The 12,714-nt window shown below is 46.9% G+C and overlaps 1 protein-coding gene across 1 annotated transcript in view; it reads right to left on the bottom strand.

The window, feature by feature from the left end:
* Positions 1 to 12,714, bottom strand: part of ADAP1 (ArfGAP with dual PH domains 1) — a 62,371-nt gene that overhangs the window by 46,065 nt on the left and 3,592 nt on the right. Inside the window, exons 2-3 of the mRNA XM_064461666.1 lie at positions 5,165 to 5,295; positions 3,524 to 3,615 (exon numbers count right to left, since the gene is read on the bottom strand). Coding sequence (XP_064317736.1) covers positions 3,524 to 3,615; positions 5,165 to 5,295 — 223 coding nt within the window. The remainder of the gene's footprint in view (positions 1 to 3,523; positions 3,616 to 5,164; positions 5,296 to 12,714) is intronic.

Genomic DNA, 12,714 nt, shown 5'->3' with positions numbered 1-12,714 from the left:
GCAGCGCCGGTCTGGGAAACACCTACAGAAGCAGAGCTCCAGGATCAGTTCAGAAATCAGGGCATCCAGGCTGAAAATTGTCCTAGTGCAAAACAAGCACAAGTTGGGAGCACAGAAAGGCCAGAAATTGGTCTTCCAGCTGCTTGCAGGAAGATTAGCCTTGCCTCATCCTCCCAATCAATCAATAATGAAAAAGAAACAACATATAAAAACCACACCTTAACCCTCCTGCTCCTGTTTCTCACAGGTTATAAGCCCAGCAATGTGCCTCTCCACTGGGCATCAGGAAGGGCTGCAGATAGAGCGGACGCCCCAGCGCCGCCGGCCGAGTGCCAGCACAGTCCCTCCGTGCTCGCAGACAGCTTTGATGGGGCTGCGGTTGGAACTCGGCCACCGCTCGGCAAAGCTCCCCGGAGTGCAACTGCACCACAGGATGGAGGAAGAAAAATATCGCAGCAGCAAAGCCTGAGCCGCATTATCAAAGGAAGCCAAACCAACCGAGCACAGAACCAGCCACTGATATTTCTGCCAGCCTGACAGCAGAAGGAATGAAAATGCTTGTGGTCTCTAAGCTGCCTGAGCCGCAGGGCGAGCTTTCGCCATCTCGCAGGCTGACCCATGCAAGGAGAGTTGGGTGCGATTTGCACCAAGCGGCAGAAGGACCTGCCCCACTTCCAGGCAGGCTCCCCAGGCACAAGCTCTGCACCCCCTCGGACTGGGATGGGGCATGGAGAAGAACCAGGACTCTGCTCCTTAACAACCTGAATATCAAATGGGCCCTTGCCCCGTAAGGACAGAACAGCAGCTAAGGCTGGAGTAAAACATCTAATTGAATTTAACTGAGCCTTAAGAGTAAACAAAATTAAAATCCCCTAGAATTGTATTTCCCCTACGAACGATAACTAGGTGAAAAATCTTGGTTCTCCACCCTTAACATCACATGTACACGCAAGTCTCCAAACAGCACAGCCGACTGCTGGGATTTTGGAGCTCAGCAATACAAATGTGGTACTGGATCCGCTCAGTACCACGACAATACCTTTCGCCAAGGATGGTATCCACCTCCCAACTGCTGACAGAGTCAGCAACCTCCTCTGCTGTCTGGGGAGCGTGGGGAGCTTGGGGCACCCTTCTCCCTTGTATCAAAGAGACACTAAGGAGAAGGCAAAGGACATAAGCACGAATAATGCTCTGCCAAAATACTTTTGTTTCAGCCCAATTCTGTGGAGAAGCAAGGGAGAAATTATCAGTGAATTTCCTTTTGTAGATGCACCATTTAGGAAGTACAATCTATTTAGACAGCAAGATGAAGGAAACACAGGGTTGAGAAGGATGCTAGAGCCATCTGCAAGGGGCCTCACAGACCCCACTGAGGTGCTGAGACATGCATCATAAAACTCTGGCCACCAAACCCTGCAATAAGAGGATACATGTCCTTGGGCTGCCAGCTCAGCTGGTCAGGGGAGAAAGAATCAAGATTTTGTGCATGGAGATGGATGGGTCAGTGTCACACCAAAGCCTGCAGGAAAGTAAGGAGCCTCACCTGTGACAGGTGAAGAGCAATGCTGTTGTCTGCGTATGGACAGGCAGGAGCAGGCAGATTTTGTCCTTGAGTGTCACAAGTCCCCTCCACCTCCTCCAGGTTTGAGACATCGTTTTTCCATTAGTCCTTACTAAATCACAGCCCCAACTTTTCAGATCCTCATTTACACATGCACTTCCAAGTCCCCAGGAAACCCCACATGAAGCATCTTCCCCACCCTCCCTAAGCCAGGACCCGGGGTGATGCTTGAAGGCCTGTTCAAGGTAGGAGAACCTGAAAGGTCCTAAACTCACAACACAGTTAAACTACAGAGGTTTTTCCCTCTCTCTGCCTTGGGAGACACAGGGTTTAAAACAAACAAAAAGTCACATTGCTGAAGCTGTTTCTCTGAAATGAAGGAAAAAAAACCACCAACAAACCAAACACAACGGCACTGTCACGTCCAGCTGAATTTTCACCATCTCCTGCCCTGGACCTGCAGGACCACTCCAACTAGGAGCACCTTCCTGGCAGCTTCTCCTTGGGCTCCTTCCCACGAAGGCAGAGGTGTTCCAACAACAGGAAAGGTAAGAGGCTGAGGCTTTTTTTCCTTGAGAAAAATAATCCTAGCAAGATAATCACACCGCACACAGAGCGTCCCCCTCCACAATACCCAGTGGCTTTGCCAATTCTCAGATAATTTCTGTACTTGTAAGAACCGTGGAAGCCACTGCCAGAAGCTGTTTTAGACCAAAACAAAGATCTGGGAACACTGCATGAATGGACGGGGTTTTTTATTGTCAGGCCAGGCAGCGCTGCTCACACCTGGGCCTTCCCAGATTTAGCATTTGAGCATCAGCAAGCAGTGGGTAAGGGATTCATCTGGAAGATACTTCAGAGGTCTTTTGTCTTTACTAGGAAAGGCTTTTTGCATGATGCAGGAAGACAATAACTCTCCCTAACAGCTATTAGAAGAAGACTGAAAGTATAAAGTCACCTAGAGGATAAGCCTAGGTATTCATGAACCCTTTGGCCCACCTTCAGTATTATTTCAGATTTGGGGAACAGAGCAGAGCCTTCCTACTCAAAGGCTAGCATCTCACACAGGGAGCCCTAGGAACCCTTGTGTACTTCTGTTTTGGGCACCTCTTACAATGCTTGAATACATCACTCGGCTGCTCAGAGCACACTGTTTTCACACAACTTGCACGCCACCGAACCACACCTCCCTCTTCAACTAGTGACACCCAGTTAAAGCAGCGATATCGGGAGGGATCTTGGGGACCAGTACTCAGCCCCTTGCTAATACTAAAGTACTGGGTCTGGAAATTACGCCCTCCAGACCCTCTCTGAAGACTGGTTTTAAAGATGCAAAACCCCCTGGGTACACTGCAGGACTGGACCCTAAAACCCAATTTCAGCTCATTTTCTTGCACCCTGGATGGTACAGCACATTCTGGCTGCTCAGCCCTCTTGGTCTACAAACTCTTCCCCAGCTTACTAGGAAGGTTTACTCTATGCTGTGAGGGTATCATAGAATATCATCTTCATAGAGGATATTATTTGTCACTTAGGCAGAAGAAGAAAATCCACCACTTTGGCACTAAACTCCAGTATTTTTGTATTACAAGTTACCTAGCACCTCATATAGCGGATAAGCAAGTTCTGTTTTGATGCAGAAGGACTATCTGAAGAGGCAGAGGAAATCAATAGGTAGAAATTGGCATTTCTGTAGCTTTAGAAGCTTGGAAGAGTCTGCAGAACAGACAAACTATTGATTTCCCTGCATCATCTCAACTGTACTTATTTAATAAGATCCCACACACAGTATAAACTCTACCATATGCACGCAGAAGAACAAAGATTTTCAGAGCCTTTTATAAATGAAACCTCCTTTGTGGCTAAAAAAAAAATAATGTATGATGCTGAAACTAAAATATTACAGAGGCTGCAGCTGCACAAACAAATAAATGATGTTTACCAGCAAAGGTATTTACTTACTGACAGTCAAGAAACGTTGGCTTGTAATAAAATGGTGGCATTTTAGATTCATATTTTGCTTTTGCTACATTGTTTCCATTTGAAGCCATAAACTGTGAAAAGAAGAACACAGAAAGAATTAAAAAATGTTAACGGTATTTTCCCTTGTCCTCCTTTGTCTCTAGAGAGTAATAAAATTATTGGGATGGAGCCTGTGTTCACTTACTGAGGTTTCCATGGGACTGTGCACAGAAGGGATGCTGTAAAGCCTGTGCCTGCAAACCAGGGCTCAGAAATTAATATTGTTATTGCCAGGGCTCCCCCCGAGCCTAATACAACGCTGGGGACCGGTCTGTGTCCCAGTCACATGCGCGCGATCCCCACTGGTCCAAACAGGAGCGGAAAAGGCAGCACACGGTGGTATTTCCCACTCACAGGCATGGGATGAGATGGCTGCCAGGGAATCCAGCACAGAAATCAGGCGACCAGAGGGCAAAACCCAACACTAACTTTGAGTCTCTGTGCATTACGGCTCCAGCAAGGTAACAGTCTCTGACAATACGCCCTTTGCTTTGGATCACAGCACTTGTTCCAAAAGGATAAATTTATTTTTGCAAAGCCATGCCAGCAACCTCAGAAAGGAACTTGAGGTCTTAAAAACAAACAAATAAATAAATACATTCTATCTGCCCTGACAGCCCTCCTTTCCTTCTGACCTCTTATAAAAATGGCTAGTTGAGAACATTGCAAACAAAACCACCTATTTCCCTATTGATAAGTTTCATTTAATGAAATCTCTTTCTAAGTGTAAAAAACCCATCCTTTTCCAGGCAGCCATGCTAAATATGTTTTGTCTTGCATCAAACACCAAACACACAAGCAGAACAAGCAGCTAAGATTCCCCCCTCCCCGCCCCTCCCAAGATTTTCTTTTCATTATTTTCATGTTTTTGAGCTTCTTGAGTTTACGTATTCATTCTATTCTCAAAAAAAATCAGGAAGGGAAAACCCATGCAACTCAAAGGCTTATTTTCCTCCTAAAACACATGACTCTACAAGCTGTGGCTTTCAGAAAAAACCTCAAATCTACAATATACAAGATAAAAATCAATGACTGGTAGCTTTCTTCATGCCTTTAAAGACACCAATAGTCAAAGCATATAGGTTTCCTGGGTAGGCTTGCCTTTAGCAACCTCACCTAAACACAGGCAGGCATCTTGCATAAATACAGAATTTATGCTGTGAAGGTTTGATTCTTCAAGATGTGAGTTTAAGAGTCTTCCATGCTAAGAGGAACAAAGGCAGAAAGAGCCGAGCTGGGCAGCGGTGGTAGACTAGAGGTCTAGCCTATTGTCTAGTCTAGGCTAGAGGTAACATGCGAAACAGAAGGCAATTCATTTAAGTTTAGTAATTTCTATACACTCTATTTAATTGATATTTTTAGGGGGGGGGGGGGAACCCTCACAACTCCTTCATGAAATGGCTATGCCATTTTTCCATCAGCATCATGGACCTCATACCCACATTCAGGAATTATCTAGACATGCTTTCTGAAATCATGTTTGTCGTGGCATCTTTAAAAGGACACTGTTTTACAGCTTTGCTGGTAAAATGCAGCAATCCAAACCCACTGGTACTTCAAGTCCACAGTCCTGGCACATACCTCCACTTGAGCATCATCCCAGTCATCCAGACGGACTGACTTCACTTTGCTGACTTGGGGAATATTGCGATGGATTCCTGAACAATTCAAGCAGATGAAGATCCCTAGGCTGTGGGATGCCCAGTCCGGGTCTGAAAGCAAGAAGGAAAGACAGAATTGCACTTGACTGGTTTGTCGGATCCAGCACAGAAGGAAGGATAGACGGAGCAGGACAGGGCATGGCAGGGGAGTTCAGGAGTCTCCAGGTCAGGGTTCCCTGATTTTAAAGGCATCATATAAATACACAAGCAAAATACAGATCTGTGTTTGTTTATATTGATAGCTATACCAATTACACTAACAGTTAACAGATTTGCAATCTCAGGTGCAACAGCTATTCACAAAAACCCAATATACAGACAACTGCATATGCCCGAGACCTCCAAAACTCACTCCATGCTCCCACAAAGAGAAAAGGTGAATGTCCATCTTACATCAGCAAATCCCACCCAACGAGAGCTGCGTGGAACAAAAACTGCACAGTTTAAACAAACAGCTCAGGAAAACAGCTATGCTGCTCCCCTGCCTTGCCTTTTGTTTTCTGGGGTTGTGGGTTGGGTTTTTTTTGTTGTTGTTGTTGTTTTCTACTTTTTTTTTTTTGGCCCAAGTGGGAGTGACCCACAGGGAGACTTTCCTCCCACAGCTACAGCTGCCCAGCAGCACTGCCCTCCGTGCCAGGAGCCTTCCAGCCCTTGCCTTAATGGAAAAATGCTGCCAGTGGCTCTGTACTTTCTCTGAGCAAAGCCACGCGCTGTTTACAGCCCTGAGCTGACGTCTCACACAAAGCACTTTCAACAAAGTCCTTTGCCTCCAAATTCGTCCTTGGGAGAGGCATTGCCCGAAGCGCAGGGAGACAGAGAGGAACCAGAGGAGGGCAGGGGCCTGGGGCGGGACACATCCACCAGTGTCCCTGGCACTGCCTCGCTAATAAAGCTGATACAGGGATCTTTGTTTGAACTCCGACTAGCAAATGTCAGCGCTTGCTATTCCAGCTGCGCCCCAGCAGGAAGAGCTTCCTTGCAAGTCACCAAGTCAGCCACTAAATCTTCCACCTCCTGTCGACGGAGGTTCCCCTCACCCCATCCTCCCCCAAATCCGCACAGGTAGGAGCCCCCCGGCCACCCCATCAAGATATAAGGGCAGGTCTTCCTTCTTGCAAACTGTTGTAATTTATTTATTTCCCCGCAGTAATTACACTAAACACTCGCTCCTCACAGCGCAGCAATTATTTATAAAAAGCAAGGGAACATGCTTTCTCCTCCTTATACATATTTAATGGTCTGGCTATGCCAGCGCAGCCAGAGTAGGCTGGCGTGGGGCAACACAGCTCTCCTGCACTGGGTACCGAGGCCTGCTACCAGCCCCTGCCCGTGGGGATGGCCACCAACCTGCCCCAGCACACCCTAGAGAAGATTAATTTAGTTCCCCAGGGGTGGTTGTGTTCAGATATAAACCCATGAGCAAAATGAGCTGCCTCATCAGACATGGTTGGGTGCCCGCCCAGGAGAGGGGAGCAAATCCCAAGCTGTTGCAAGTCCTATCAGCCACAGCTCCCTTGGCACAGGGCTGGGACCAGCAGCCACAAATAAAGGTGTATTTTTTCTGTTTCACATGATCTCCCATCTTCATGCGAGACCCTGATGACTACAGCTCAGGCCTGGCAAATATAAAACGAGGCGAGTCAGTCAAAGCGCACCACAGCAGCAACCAAGTGCTGCTCACATCCAGGGAGGGCACAGGGTGCTCTGCCCCACTGGCCCCGACCACTGCACCCTCACCACAGTGCTCTCACGATGACCAGAGGACTTGGCTTAACATCACACCTGAGGTCAGGCACCCCCACTTATTCCAACCACAAAGACTGCTGCCAGTTGTTAGGTTATAGGTTGGCAAAAGAATCAAGTGTTTTGCATGGTCATGCGCATTTCTGTGCTTTAATTCCTCATGCTGTCCTTTCCATCTCCAAACACATGGCTGTAATCAAGGTCTGGGACCTGCCAAACTTCCTACCACAAAAATAGTCCAAGGTGCAGCACTGCTGCCCCGTGGTAGCCCAGGACCATGGGACCAAACAATGCCAGTCAGGCAAGGTGAAAGCATCAGGGTCTCATGTTGAAAAACTCTTCTCTGACTTCCACACAGAGGATCAGGCACGAGGAAGGGTAAGAAGGTCCCAAGGACAGGACAGCCACAGAGCAGCAGCAGCAGCGAGGAAGAGGAAGCCATGGCAGCGAAGTTTGGAGTCAGGAGCTAACGTGGCCACCGGCTCCCCTGTGCCCAGCACAGCCATTCCACAAAAACTGTGCTTCAAGCCTTCGCAGTGTAATGAGATCTGATCAAAGCAGTGCCCCACTCAGGGGAATGAGTGTCAAAATATGCATTGGCCTCCACAGGTTTTATCAGGAGCCCCAACACTTGTTTTATGTCAACAGATTTATCTTAGGCACCCAAGTGGATTTCTTCCTATTGTCTGCAACTTCCTAGACTCAGGTTTGAAAATCCTTTGAAGAAGTAACCTCTCCACTGCCTACATTGCTGTGTGCAACAGGACCAGATGTCACATCTTCCTCCAGCCAGGGATGAGGACACGTTTGGGTGGAGGAACGTCATTCAGGAAGATCCTCAGGCTCAGATGGAGGACACTCCAGCTCCAGTAGACAGAGCCAACTCATACCCAAGTCATCTCTTCTCAGTGTGGGTAAACAGCACCTCAAGCAACAGGTTTCAATCATAACTGGGGCTTTAAAACATTCTCCTGACTCCAACAGAATTTTATTTAGACCAAACTCTTAAATATGCATCCCCTCTGCTCTACACAATGTCAAGCCACATCTAATTAAGAAAGTGAAAGTTGGGCTATATGCAGGAACATACACGCATTGTTTCCAGAAGATGACAGTACTTCAGGGGAGCAGACGGAGACGACAGGGTCAGTGGTGACCCAACTCTTTGAAGGGATGACCTCAGTTTGTTCAATAAAACCACACCTGCTAGCCATACCCTCCTGATCACCCTCCTTTCAGTGTTTCCTCTCTTGCCTAGACCCAAGGTCCGTGCCCATCCAACACCAACAGCATCTCACACAGCAAACTTTGAGGAACACTGTGACAGGGCTGCATGCTTCACTCGACTCACCAAACCCAACACCAGCAGCTCGCATTGCTGCCATATATTAATAGCAACTTCCCCTTCACTGCTCTTCTGGTTTTAAAAATACGTCTCCTAAGTCCAAAATTGTGCAGCAAGGGGGGACGTAAGGGTTGTAGATGCTTGGCTGGTTGCATGCTGCCTTCCTGTGAGAGCCGCAACCCAGAACTACACAAATTTGGCAACTGTTTTAGTGCCAAAGGGAACACCAGGGAGGAGGAGAGTTCAAAGGCCTCACGAACTGATTTAGCCCCATCCAAAAAATTGCTAAATCCCCCAGAACCAACTGATCTACCAGAGGAAGCCTCTCTGAAATGTTATTGTTACAATAATTTATTAGAGATTTCTCATGGCTCTTGCTCTCCTGCCTGAAGACATCTGACTGAGAAAGCAAGCCAGCCTGGGGCTTTCCTGGACTTTAGTTAAAAGCCAAAAGAAATTTCTAGGCATCATCTGAACAACCCAGAGGGTTATGGACCCATGCGAGCCCCCAGGCTGGTGCACCCCTGTGAGCTGCTGTGCCACCACTCTGCCCATGGACAAGAAGGAAGAGTGTGGAAGATTCCCCAAATCCAACTTCCAGAGGGCTCTGCCAACACCGCTTCCCCTTCTCACCCCCTCCACGCACTTTTGACACCGTTTTTGAAGAAACCTAGCTATGAGACCTCTACACCCACACATCTTCTGCTGGAACTGGTGACAGATCCCCAGGCAGATGGCTGCCGGCCAGGGCAAGCACCCACTTCTGCAGGGATCCTTTGTAAGGCTTGGGGCTGTCGGCAGCTGTGGAGCTCCCTGAACACATCACAGTCCCCCTCTCTGTTTCTGCTCTCCAGCATGAACAACATGAAAAATTCTCAGCTCAGGAACGTGGCAGATATCACCAGCAATCTCCGACCTCGGCATAATCACAAACTCCAACCCTTCAAATGACTGCACCACTGCTTCGAGATAAGACAACAATTTATCAAGCACGTGAATAAATTCACATAAGCATCTTCATAAAGGTCAAGTTTTGGTGTAGCACCGTTAGTTCAGTGAACCAGTGTCCCCAGGCTGTATGGCTGGCGAGCTGAGGTCTCCATAGCTAGGTGAAGTCCACCTTGCTGCTAGACACTTCAACAGCTGGAGCACGTTCTCTGCATTGGACATCTGGGGAGTGCAGTAATTTATCTGAGTAGGGCCCAAGAAAGTGCACTGAAATGGCAATATATCATAATCTGGGCCTTTTTTGGGCACTGCCCAAAAAAGATGATTTTTTTTCTAAGCCTCCAGAGTTTCAAGCAAACAGCAGTGAAACCTAATGAAAACTCTCCAGCAAGCATAAGTTCCACACAAATTACTTTATTCCATTATGTCAAGCCAAAAGAAATTGAGACTAACAAGGGGCAAGAGGAATATTAAACCAAATACACTGTTGTAAGTGCAAAAAGTCTCTTAATCCTTCAGCATTATTGCTCCAGAGCAACCAATGCCAAGACCAATGGAAGACCTTCACTGCCCAACGTGGCAGAGATTTCTAGTCACTTAAAAACAGATCATAATAACTTGATACAACTTCATTTTAAAAATTAAACAAACAAAGCTAAACTAAACTCAGGAGAAGGGCATTGGGGTGGTATTTTCTCATCTCATTAGCTGAGTGGGAAAGCACAGCCAGAGATTAGAGAAGCATCCAAAGCAAAACTAAAACACTCGGGCAACACAGCTAAATTCAGAAGTTAACTTCCCCACCCAGCCCCTTTTGCCACCACAAGCCCCAGGAAAACCCAGCGCAAAAAATAATGAACTCCGCCGTTTGAACCCAACATTACTAAGCATAAGAGCAGCCCAAGGAGGGAAAAAGTAAAGGCTGGACCCAGAAAATTAATAAAGAATCAAAAGACATAGGACAATTTATACAAACCAAAAGGAGAGTAAAGAAGATTGGAGGTGCGATGGCAGTGGATTTTAAAAAAATAATAATCAATATTTCCTGTATCCAGACTATAAACATAGGTTTCCAGTTTGCAAAGCCCTAAAAGCCGTCAGCCCAAGTAAAGTCACATGAAGTACAGCGGTAGCAGGCTCAAAGTAGTTACAAGACAAGAGCAAGAACTCCCAAACTTACCCGGATGCCTCCGCTCCACCTTTTGCCTTAAGCCACACTTAGCACAATACATAGCACAGTATATTGCTGACCAAGACAAATACGTGCAAGAACATGGCCAATGCACAGCAATACCCCATTAACGCATCCTCCAGCACACAAACCTGACCTTTAATTAGCTGCCTGGCTCCATCCCCGCTGCACCAGCTGGGTGGGAGCCAATGTTTAGTTGGGATGGAGATTCAACAGATTTTTCTGATCTCTTTCCCCTTTTTGAGGTGATAAAGGCTAATGAGACAGGAGGGGAGGTTCTACTGAAGTAAGCAAAACCATTTTTAACCTGCACTAGAAAGGTAACTCATGCCCTGGCATACAAGACAATCACGGGGATTTTAGTGCAATCAAAACAAGGAAAAAGCCTTTTCTGCTTGCCACTCAGCTGCTGACGACTTCCTAAATACCCCAGCCTAGAGAACCTGGTGTGTAGCACGAAGTTCTGTTGCTATTTACTTTGGGGAAAGATTAGGAGGTTAATAAACCAACCCTGCTCATGCATTTTAAAAATAACAATAAAATACATTAAAACTGAAGCCAAACAGCCTCCCACCACCACTCCTCCCTAAGTAGGAAAATTTTTCAGTGAAGGCACTAAACTTGCCAAGGCCTTTTGATGCAGCTGGCAGGTCTCAGCAGCCCCCTCTGCTTGCTGTCTGCAGCCCACGGCTGTGCTGCAACCCAGGCATCAGGACTGGACAGAAAACACTGTCATATTAAAACTCCTTTGTTTCAAAAAGTCCTTTTCCCTGCAGAAAACGGCATCGAGCTAAACACAACTGCTATGGGATTTTTTTTTTCCTTCTTACCCCTCCACTCTGCTTAGACACAGAGAGAAGGGCTGGCAAATTCCTGGGGGGGGTGGGGGGGGGGGGAACAAACCACAAACCAATATTTAAGTGAGAGGACAATGGAGGTGCGGGAACAAGTTTCCACTTTTAGAATGAAAATGAAAAGCCTGTTTCACGCCATTAGAGTGGCGAAGCTCTGGAACAGCTTTCCAGTAGGAGGTAGTGGGGGCAAGAGAGAGAACTAGCTGCGAGGCAGAGCCCCATCGCTCCACGGAGGGGATGGGGAGATGTCGCTGTGGATGACAGCACGAGGCAGGACCCGATGACTCAGTCCGTTGTCTTCCCAGTCTGTGTTTTTAGGACCAGCAGTTGTATAGGGGAAGGAGAGGGTAGAGATCAAATCCTTTCAGTGCCCTCCTTAATCCTGAGCAAATCAAGCAATCCCCAGCACTCATGTGTTTCTCTCTAATCAGCACCCTCGCTTCATGAAATCAAGGGAATGGAAAAGCTTCACCTGCTTTAGAAATAAGAAGATGCTGGGCCTGCAGGAAAGGTGTTTACAACAACCTCAGCCACACACCACCCACCCTCAGGCTTTTATATATCCTGTTACACCAAAATACCCAATCTGCTCGGCTTTGCAGCACAAAGCTCCGATACCAGACTCCCCTCCACCATGTGCCTTCTCCTCTTCCTCCATCCCACATCACCTCTATGCCTCGGGCACAGAGGTTGGTGTTATCCAGGGTCCATGTCCCAGTAATCCAGCCCAAATAAGAAAAAGGAAAATGATAAAGACAAGCCACGTAAACTGCTGCCAGAGAGCTTAAAGTGCAGGATCACTTCGATGGGATTTCCACTTCTGTCTTCAGAGCCTCGTTGTCCTCCTACAATGTAAAATGATTCTTGCTCTGTAGAAACACAAGCCTAAGTCATAGAAAAATGGAGTAAAGAGAGAAATACTCCAGGTCTTGTTATGCCCTGAGATAACCATCCATCTCATGATGGGAGGAAAGATTGCCTGAGACAAAGAATCAGTTGGGGGGGGAAGGCTGAACTGCCACATCAGTCTTGAAGGAAAAAAAGATTATTATTCTAATACATTGAGAGCCATTACACACGAGCTGTTCATCGAGATTCCTCAGTTTGCACTTAAGACTGCATTTACCATGTTGTCTTTGCTGCGAAAACATATCTTTAAACACACTGCAAGCCAACATCTAGGACCCCGAACCCAACACAGAAGCGTGTAATGACAGGGCACCCGACACCCCAGATAACGACTTTATTACAGCGTCTCCTGCCCCACAGTGCTGTCTCAAAGATGTAGCGAATGCAACCTCATCATTCATTCCAGATGGATGACATTTTTGTAACTGAAACATTTTTTACTCAAAAGAACCTTTCATTGAAAATTAAGTTTTGTAAAG

This window comes from Phalacrocorax carbo, chromosome 10 (genome assembly GCF_963921805.1).
Source record: "Phalacrocorax carbo chromosome 10, bPhaCar2.1, whole genome shotgun sequence".
Lineage (NCBI taxonomy): Eukaryota > Metazoa > Chordata > Aves > Suliformes > Phalacrocoracidae > Phalacrocorax > Phalacrocorax carbo.
The sequence above is the reverse complement of the archived record's forward strand: the minus strand, read 5'-3'. Positions and strand labels throughout refer to the sequence as shown.